General features: G+C 39.6%; 1 protein-coding gene across 1 annotated transcript in view; it reads right to left on the bottom strand.

Annotated features, from left to right (window-relative positions):
• Window positions 1–7,611: 7,611 nt before the first annotated feature.
• The window catches only part of LOC104800014 (BEL1-like homeodomain protein 1), a 4,308-nt gene continuing 1,647 nt past the window's right edge, over window positions 7,612–10,272 (bottom strand). The window contains exons 4-7 of the mRNA XM_010522714.1: window positions 10,124–10,272; window positions 9,114–9,502; window positions 8,715–8,775; window positions 7,612–8,638 (exon numbers count right to left, since the gene is read on the bottom strand). The exon at window positions 10,124–10,272 is cut by the window's right edge and continues 5 nt beyond it. Of these exons, the coding sequence (XP_010521016.1) occupies window positions 7,907–8,638; window positions 8,715–8,775; window positions 9,114–9,502; window positions 10,124–10,272 (1,331 nt within the window). The 3' untranslated portion in view covers window positions 7,612–7,906. The remainder of the gene's footprint in view (window positions 8,639–8,714; window positions 8,776–9,113; window positions 9,503–10,123) is intronic.

Below are 10,272 nucleotides of genomic sequence, written 5' to 3'. Positions count from 1 at the left end.
AGAGAGCCTTAGAGAACACTTAGATACAGATTTTTGGAGAGCTTTTGGTGAGAGAAGAATAGAAGTTCACGGGATTTCGGGAAGAAGAAGGAAGATTCGATCGTAGAGACTACACATCTGCATGAGACTTTCTTTCCCCTCTTTTATCTCTTTCTTTATGAGCTTTTTGTTGTTTTCTATGAACCGTGAGTAGATCCACAACTATGGGTTAGGGATTCGTATGTGTTTTGGGTATGTTTGAATCCTAACTTGGATTTTGACGTTATGCTTGTTTCGGTTTATCGATCTATGCTTTCTTTTCTATTGGTGTTTGCTAATCACTTGGCCAATATTCTGAGATTCTGAATCACATAGAGATATGGGTTTAGTTTCGGATCGAGATTAATGAATGAATCGTATTATTCACATAGAGATATGGTTTAATCGATTTAGGGTTGATGATAGCGTTCTTCATGCATCTAGGGTTAACTTGAATAGATCGAGAGATTGACGAGTTATTCTAGGTAGTGAGTTAGTAGACCGAGAGGTGAATTCTCTATTCTTGTTGCTTGATGATTCCCGAATACAAGTACGATGTCGTTATTCTCGCATGCTTAGTAAATACCCATACACGCGAATATGATCCCGATACCCGTAGTCATCCTTGTTTGATAGGTCACTCGTTTTCATTGCTTTCTTATTTCGTTTTCCATAGATTCTACATATTTCCACCATCACTTGCTTGCTTGCTTTGATCTCTTTTCGATTTAGATTTGGATTTAGCAACCGGTCCTCGTGTTCGACCCCGTGTTACGACGATCCGTATCCTTGCGGTGAGTTGTGAATCGGGTATAAATTCTCAGTACATCATAGAGCACTAAACCAACAAGTTGTATTTCTGGTGTTGTACGTAGATGACATTCTCCTTATAGGGAATGACGTTCCTACCTTGCAAGACGTTAAGTCTTGGCTAGGAACGCAGTTTTCTATGAAGGACCTAGGAGAAGCGGCCTACATTTTGGGCATCAAGATCTATAGAGATAGATCGAGGCGGCTTCTAGGATTGAGTCAGAGTATCGATAAGGTCTTGAAACGGTTCAAGATGCAAGATTCCAAGAAAGGAACCTTCCCGATGAGCAGTGGCGCAGTTCTCTGCAAGAGTCAGTGTCCTACGACACCTGAGCGAGAACGCATGGATATGATTCCATATGCTTCGGCAATTGGATCCATCATGTATGCCATGCTTTGTACTCGACCGGATGTATCCTACGCGTTGAGCATTACGAGTAGATACCAGTCAGATCCAGGTGAGTCACACTGGATCACGGTCAAAGAACATCTTGAAGTACTTGAGAAGGACTAAGGATGTGTTCTTGGTATACGGTGGGTCGGAAGACGAGCTCGCTGTAAGGGGTTACACCGATGCTAGTTTCCAGTCAAACCCGGACTAAGGCTATGTTTTCTGCTTGAACGGAGGCGCTGTTAGCTGGAAGAGTTCCAAGCAAGCGACCGTTTCAGATTTTACTACAGAAGGGAGTATATTGCAGCGTCGCACGCAGCAAAGGAAGCTGTTTGGATCAGAAAGTTTGTTGGAGACTTGGGTATCATTCCTAGTGCTGATATCCCCATTGCTCTGTATTGTGACAACAATGGAGCGATCGCACAAGCGAAAGAACCCAGATCCCATCAACGATCCAAACACATACTCAGACGATTTCACCTTATCCGGGAGATCATAGACAGAGGAGATGTGCACATTTGCAGAGTGTCGACAGATGACAACATTATCGATCTGTTGACGAAACCTCTCCCTTCGTCGAAGCATGAGGGTCATGTTAGGGATATGGGAATTAGATGTTTAGCAGTCCATTATTAGAGCAGGTGGGAGATTGTTGGTTTAGTGCTCTATGATGTACTGTTTTGCGAGCTTTATTTATTTAGATACATTTGATGTATTTATACTTTCTATGGTTTATGGATGAGTGTTTATTCATTACGTGTTTTGCATACTTGATATGTTATGAAATCCATGTATTGTTATGAACAATACTAAACTCCCTAGTCGTATGTCATTGTGGGAATAATGATGTAATAAGACTAGTATGATGTGTGATTGATTATCATAGAGATGATCATAGGTATTGGATACGATCACAATCATAGGTGTTCATTGGAGAACGGAATACTGGATTGACCTGCATGAGATTGTCACATGGACTAGTGTCATGACTTGAATCTCATATGGCGGTTCCATGATTGGATCCTAAGACCTGAGATATCTACGGAATTCAACATGAGGAGTTGCGTACTTTGAATACGTCAAACGTCATGCGTAACAGGAGGACTATAAAGGCGTGTATCAGGTACGAAACGAATCATGTGCTGGATTGTACCTCTCGTAAAAGAGAGAGATATCGCTGGGCCCCTCGTGTGAGCGAGACTGTAGAAATGTGTGGTCGCACTATAGACGAACATCATCTATTTCAGACAGTCGAACTCCGTGAACGAGAAAGCAGTTGAATCAGATAAGATGGCTTGTCCATGCCTTACGTTCGACATATGATATCGCGATACAAAAGGATCATCAGCCGGAATCATCACTAGCGTTCGTAAGATCATGAACAAACTCTATTCGAGATAGGTAGTCATAGTGTCTTTCTAGAGACCGCCTATGACTTGTATATCCGAAATAGAGATTTCGGGTTATACAGCTATATCGAATAAGCCTACAGTGTCACACACGCAGGGAAGGACAAAACGCACGAGAAAACGACATAAAAACCGAGACGGAAGGTGCTGGGAAGGACGGACCGAAAGGGCCAGACCCGACGGTCCGCCAGGTCCAGACCCTACGGTCCGCCAGGTCCAGACCCGACGGTCCAAAACGCAGTCCGTCCGTTCTGGCTTGCTGGAACGGACGGTCCACGTGCATTTCTAGACCGTCCGTTTCGGGTTTTTCGAAAATTAGACCGAAATTAGGGTTAAATCACCTTATAAGAAGGAGATTAAAACCCTAATTAAGTGAGAGACTTTGGGAGCCATCTGGAGCAGACTTTTGACAGTTTTTTGGTGAGATCCAAAAGATCCAAGAGTTTCCAAGTCTCGTTTTCTCGAAGCATCATACCGAATAGTTGATTCGGGTCCTAGCAGACAAGTCCAATCGTTGGAATCCATCCCGAGGTGTGGATACGTGTAGAGGGCGAGGTAATCTTCCTGCCTAAAGTGATCGAACGAATTCTTCAGTTGATATAGACTCCGGATCGATTGAGGTAAGCGTTCTAACGTTTCTACGATTCATACATGCATGGTTCTAGGGTTTTATCAAAAATTTTGTTTTACATCCGCTGCGCAAACCCTAGAATCGATCTTCTAGGAATAGGATTCGCTCTAGAGATCCCAGGAAACCCAACAACATTTAGGTGTAGATGAGTTTTAATTCTATCAGGAAAATCACCGTCAATAGATTTTCTGAAAGATTAAGATCCATATTTCACATGATTTTGAGTCAGCTAGGACATGACGCCCAAAACCATGTTGTTTGGGTAGACAACCATTGTCAATCATATCCAATATGATTCTCAGATCATTTATGGGAAATTAGTATCCACACACTATTGCATATTTCTAGTAACATCTCATACTGTTACGTCCAAGTCTGACTTGATAACCTAACTTAAGCCTATCCGTGTTCAAGCTATGTGAATCACTATTTCACCATCTCGTCTCACTAAGATAATCTAACACGTACAACTAGGGTATGTTCCATGACATAGACGATCGAAACCTTGACGAGTGCTCTACTAATGGTTGGTATGAAGCTAAAATTCAGTCTAACCATGTCCAAGCTAAGAGATGAACTTCTTCTCTATCTTGTTTCACTTAAGATAATCTAGCACGCACAGCTAGGACATGTCCCGTGACACATACTATCAAAAGATTGACAAGTACTCACTAACGATCAATGACGTTATTGTTTGAGGGGTTTTAATTTTGAGAACGACTATTTTTCTTTAATGTTCTAACAACTATTTGTTTATTTTTATTTTGATGTATCTAGAAACGTTTTCTACACTCAATACATCACTCATGCTCACAATTTCTCAAACTATTGATATATTTCAATACATTTAATATATCAATCAAAACCATTTCAACATGTCATACATGCATTACAACAATGGCATATCCAGAAATATTTTCTTATATCATATATTGTTTTAAACAGTTTCACAACCATTTTTATGCAAGTGGTGTTAGGTCCAGATCTAATCGGGAAACAGAGTTCAAACCATTTTGAGATCCTACATTTTGTTATAAGTATCATTTCATACATGCTAACCATGTTCTAATACCACTGTTGGGTTTTCCAGACCTAGTGTCACGGTTCCTAACGTGACACTAACCTAATTCTATGATCTAAGCACAGCGAAAATTAAATTCATAATTTATTAATCCTAGAACAGAAAACACTAAGCATCGTGCATATATGTAATAATAAACAAAACGAATAATAAAGATCTGAAGAGAGATACTGACCTCAAAGGCGAGACGAGCCAAATGGCGATGGGCGAACAAACCCTGAGAGTCGTCACAAAGGGCAACGACCTCTACGATATCCACACCGCGGGATGGATCCAACAATTGGATCTGGCCTGCTAAGGCCTAAAATCAGTTGCTAGTCCGGAGAGATTCCTGAGAGCTTATGGTCGTTTAGACTTTGTAAAGCTCTCTAGATCCCCTATAGGACTTAGGACTTGGTGTGTTGAAGTCTTTGGCCAGGATCCCCTTATATATAGTTGATACGTGTGTACCGAGTCTAGAATTTATAACCCGATTCACAAATCACCACAAGGATACAGATCGTCGTAACACGGGGTCGAACGCAAGGATCGGTAGCTAAGTCTAAACCCTAATTGAAACCAAATCAAAACAAGCAAGTGGAAGTGATGGTGGAAATATGTGGAATCAATGATAACTAAAATAAGAAAGCAAATAAAAACGAGTAAACTAGCAAGCAACAATGACTACGGGTGTCGGGATCGTATTCGCGTGTATGGGTATTTACTAAGCATGAGAGAATAACGACATCGTACTTGTATTCGGGAATCATCAATCAACAAGAATAGAGAATTCACCTCCCGGTCTACTAACTCACTACCTACAGAGTAACTCGTCAATCTTCCAATCTATTCAAGTTAACCCTAGATGCATGAAGAACGCTATCATCAATCCTAGATCGATCAAACCATATTCCTATGTGAATAATACGATTTATTCTATCGATTTTGATCCGAAACCAAACCCATATTCCTATGTGATTCGGAATCTAAAGCAATTGATCAAGGGGTCAGCAAACACCAATTGTCATAAAGCTCAAATCGATAAAACCGAAACAAGCATAATGTCGAAATCCAAGTTAGGGTTCAAACATATCCAAAACACAAACGAATCTCTAACCCATAGTCGTGGATCTACTCACGGTTCATGGAAAACAACAAAAAGCTCAGAGAAAAAGAGATGAAAGAAATGATAGAAAAGTTCATGTAGATCTTCCTTCTTCTTCCCGAAATCCCGTGAACTCATATTCTTCTCTCACCAAAAACTCTCCAAAAGTCTGTATCTAATGTTCTCTAAGGCTCCGTGATGTTCTAGGACATGGCTAGGCCTTTTTTATAACCCTAGGGTGGCACCCAAGAGTCCTTTTTCCTTTAGGACTCTAAAAATCGCGAATTAGGGTTTTTCTCCGTCGGGTTCGGTTCCATATGGAACCGGACCGGTTCCACGTTCTGTTTTTTGGCCTTCTAGACACTTGAACCGACTCAAAATAAGTGAACTCGGACCTCTTGAACCGGTCGGTTCCATTTGGAACCGGACTAGTTTCACTTTCTGGCAGATTTCTCAGGATTCACGATTTTGCTCATAACTTTCAGCTCCGATATCGGATTTGCGTCTGCACGAAGCTCTTGAAATGTTCTTTCCAATGGTGAAAGTCTTGCATGATTTGAACTTCTGTAGAGAAAGTTATTGATCTCGCAATATGAGTACCTCATCTGAACTTCATCTCTAACGCTCCAAAAATGTTCCTTTTCGCATCCAATCATCTTCGAAACCTGTAGCTCTGCAAAACTAAAGCACAACCGGGTTTTGTGTCCTAACATGCCTAGAATGCCTATAAATGCATGTGATTATCCTGTAAAACCTAGACAAACTCTCATAAAAATATAGAGAAAAATAGGAGTTATCAATAGTTCAAAACCCTTAAAAATAGCTAGAATTTTCGATGTGGGATTTTTGCTCGGTTACTATTCACCGACGCTATTCACGGTTACTATTTATAGACACTATTTATAGTCACTATTCATAGTTACTATTCACCATTCGGCCGAATTCCAACACTGTTTTATGTTTCGGTTAAATTACATTAATTCAACCAATTTCGACCAAACCCACGAACACATCCTAATACTTATTAGCGTTTTGGAAGTCTTTAAAAAAGCCAAGGACGCCACCCAAACCCACGAACACATCCTAATACTTATTAGACACGTCCTAGAGTAGAAGAGAAGCATTCTCTTGTGATCGAGTTCCCGAGATTCAATCTCGAGTCTTTAAATCGCTCTTTCTTGTCACATATCATAGCATATCAGTTCCAAAAGCATTTGGAATGCTTCTCGTCGGTGTGAATATTGTTGTTTGTGATGCTATAAAATGATCCATGATATGACATTTTGAATCTTCTTATATTGATTCATTGATTTATGAATGCATTACGAACACGTTATATGATTTGCATATTTGTCATATATCGGTATCCTTGATCATTGAAAGATGATTCTAAATTCCATCCGTAGTCAATTATCATTATGAGAACGATGATAAATTAATACTAAAATGATGTGCGATTGATGATCATAGAAATGATCATACACATTCGATGTGAATTACAATCATTGGTATTCGTTGACAACGAGTGATTGGATGATCTAAACTACAGGCTTCGGTGAAGGAGATTGAAGTTTAATAGATAAAGAAGACAACTTTTATTCATAATATTGTTCGTATATACACGTGAAACACTAAAACGTAAGCAAGGAAAATTATGCAAACAAATAAAGTAGTACAACGGTAAAAGCAAATAAGGGAAACATAATCAAAGGAAAATAAATAAAATCATCGTGATGCATATATGTAATCGTGGGAGAGGATATTCTTCATCTTTGTTCGGTTGGCATCTTCAATCAGCTCTGGGCTCTTGGCCCAAGTCTTGTATCATGTATTGGTCAATTGGGCCTTACGACTTTGGCCCAAACCATGGAGTTGTATTGTGTGTGCGCGTCGCTCGACATTCTTCTCAACACTATAGACTCTGTTTGGAACTTTTTGCAGGTTTCTACCACAATAAGATCGAAACAAAACGGTGTATTATTAGAAGTTTTGGATTTTTTTTATGTTTGTGTATAGGTGTTTTCTATTTAGAACTTTTAATACCATAAAAATAAATAAATAAAAAATATTGAAATAGGTACACTATAAAATTTGTATAACTTCCAATACGTATCTAATATAACTGTTAAAGAAAATATAAAAGATAAAAAATTTAAAACGTGCTCGAAGTGATAAAAGAAGAAAATCTCAAAAGTGGTATAAAGCCCAAAACAAGCTCTTGTAAAATTATACGTCGCTAAGCCATACAATATATTATCCCTATCCATCCTCCGAAAAGAAAACATACAAAATCAACAAGCCTCAACCCCATATATATATATATAATCAAACCCTAATTTACTTGTTCTTATGTTCAATGGGTGTTTTATAGTATGAAAACTTGTAAACCATCTATACTAAAAATGTATATAACTTTCACCAAGTCCTCTCTTTATACCAATGTTTTGGCTTTTCATCAATCTCTGGTTTTATTGATTCTTCTTCAGGACACTAAGTCCGGCAATAACTGCGCCACGAATCTCTTCTGGTTCTCCATGTTGATTCCATTGTAAGCTACTGACGATGAATGTGGTGTTGATGCTGATGCATTCATGGCGCCGAAATCGTCCGTTTCACCATTGATCTTCACCCGTCTTCCGAGTTGAATGTTGTGGTTAGGCATGAAGTTTTGGTGATGTGTCGCTGATAAGCTTTCACAGTGAGGCAATCCAAGTGTAAGCGAGACTCCATTGTTGCCTGAAAATGTTCTTGGCGGCACGATCAAGTGCTGGTGATCCGAGACGTCGAATCTTGGCATCTCGTCCATTTGGTATTGCCCGAAATTCCCCACGAACGAATATCCGTCTCTTAGGCCTTGCCTCTCTTCTAGAATCTTCATCGTGAGTTTCTCGTTTGGGTTGAAGCCCGTATTCATTGGCTGCATCAGCATTTCGTCGCTGGTTCTAAGCCTTTTCGGGCTGCCTTGCGCTCCAATAACACCTTCTAGGACCACATTGCGGTTAGGCAAGTTGCTGTTTAGTTGGTAATCTTCTGCTCCGACGGAGCTCTTGTCGTGGTTGCTCATGGATTTGGATGCTGAATCTTCATTGTTTTCATCCACTGTCTTGTCCATTGGTCCATTGTTCTTTTCTTGTTCCTTCATCTCCTCCAAGTACATCTCCTCCACCATCGGTTTCCATAGCCTGACTCTCGCATTTATGAACCAGTTTGATACCTAAAAAGAAATCAAGTTTTTGTAAGAAATTATTTAAGAACAACAAATAAACATTTGTTCCTATCAATTACATTACCTGGCTTCGAGTCAATCCGGTTTGTTTCGCCAACATGTGTTTGTCCGAATCCTTGGGGTATCTAAAACCAAAAACATAGACCAAAACTTTCTTCATACCACAGGAACTTTCAAAACTTTCTTGAGGTCACTAAAATATTTTGAAAGAGGACGTACCATATGTGACCATTAAGTTATGGCATATTCACGCTCATGGATAATAAAAAATAATGGTTTTTTAACAAAGGGTTAACAACTATTCAAGGAACGTTTATTTGCATGCTTACGTATAATTGTTTCCGGTATATCGCTCATCCTGAGATTTTTCCAAGTTAAACATGCTGTCGTGTAAGATCTTGTAAGTGGAAATTGACAATATATATACACACATATATATATAAACAAGAAATGGGTAACTTACGGATGAAGAAAGTGTTCGAAGAGCCAAGCGCGAAGAACGGAGACAGCTCGTTCGGGCAATCCTCTCTGGGGTCTCCAAGCATTGTTGTTAGGATGCTGAATCATCCCCAGCTGCTGAAGCGCCCTTTGTTGCCTCAAGTGATGATCCACAAACTTCAACCTTGAGCCCTCGAACCTTCCGCCACCGGACACGCTTTCTTCTTCTCCAAGGCTCTTGTTCGCGGTCTCGATTTGTCCGGAGATCGCATCTTTCAGACATCGGAACTGTCTCGATATCGTTTTTAGGGCCAAAGAAGTGTAAGACTTTGCCGAGCCTATCCCAGCTGCTTGCTCGAAAGATGATATCACTATCTGCATCTGGTGGTGGTATTGCCTGTATCTTTGGTCCACCTTTTGGATCATCAATGTTGGGAAATGAAAATTAGGATTCTTTGCATGGTTTTTGTAGCAATAATCGTCGTAAGAACTCAAATGAAATGTGAAAAAGGTAAATCTTGTAGAGGGTGCTTTGTGACGTAAAAAAAAATGTAAAGTGGGTTGATTTCGTAATTTTATTAAAAACGAAATAAAATTAAAATCTGTTGCATGTGGTTTGTTGTGAGATTCATTGTTAGGACTCAAATGAATTGTGACAAAAGTGAAACAAGAATTTGCGATGAAAAAGGTAATAATCTTGTCTGGGGTATTTCGATAATTGAAATAACTAAAAGGGTAGATTTCGAAATTCGATAAACATAAGAGGTATGATTGGAGTTCTTTAAAAGCAGCAACTTGGTGAGATATTGTAGGCTTGTGCATATATGTATAGATGTAACGTGTATATATATTCGCTCACGTGTTTATATACTGTGCAAGAATTCATCCCATATAAGTCAAGTTTTTGAATAGTGAATTATAATTTAGAAAATATATGAGAGGGTCCAAATATCCATTGAAAAAGACACAAACTTAGCAATTTTTTTAATCCACAACGCAAATATATATACGTATATCATCAGTATATGTACATACCTCATGGAGCATGCTAATGAGCTTCGCTTTCTTCATCTGAATCTCCTGCCTTTCCGCCGTGCTAAGCTCGGCGACGCGTTTTCCGGTGACATCTCCGCCTCCGCCGCCGGAACCTTCTCCGACTCCGGCGGAGGATTCTCCGGCGGGCG

Source organism: Tarenaya hassleriana, unplaced genomic scaffold (genome assembly GCF_000463585.1).
Source record: "Tarenaya hassleriana unplaced genomic scaffold, ASM46358v1 Cleome63, whole genome shotgun sequence".
NCBI classification, from domain to species: domain Eukaryota; kingdom Viridiplantae; phylum Streptophyta; class Magnoliopsida; order Brassicales; family Cleomaceae; genus Tarenaya; species Tarenaya hassleriana.
The sequence above is the reverse complement of the archived record's forward strand: the minus strand, read 5'-3'. Positions and strand labels throughout refer to the sequence as shown.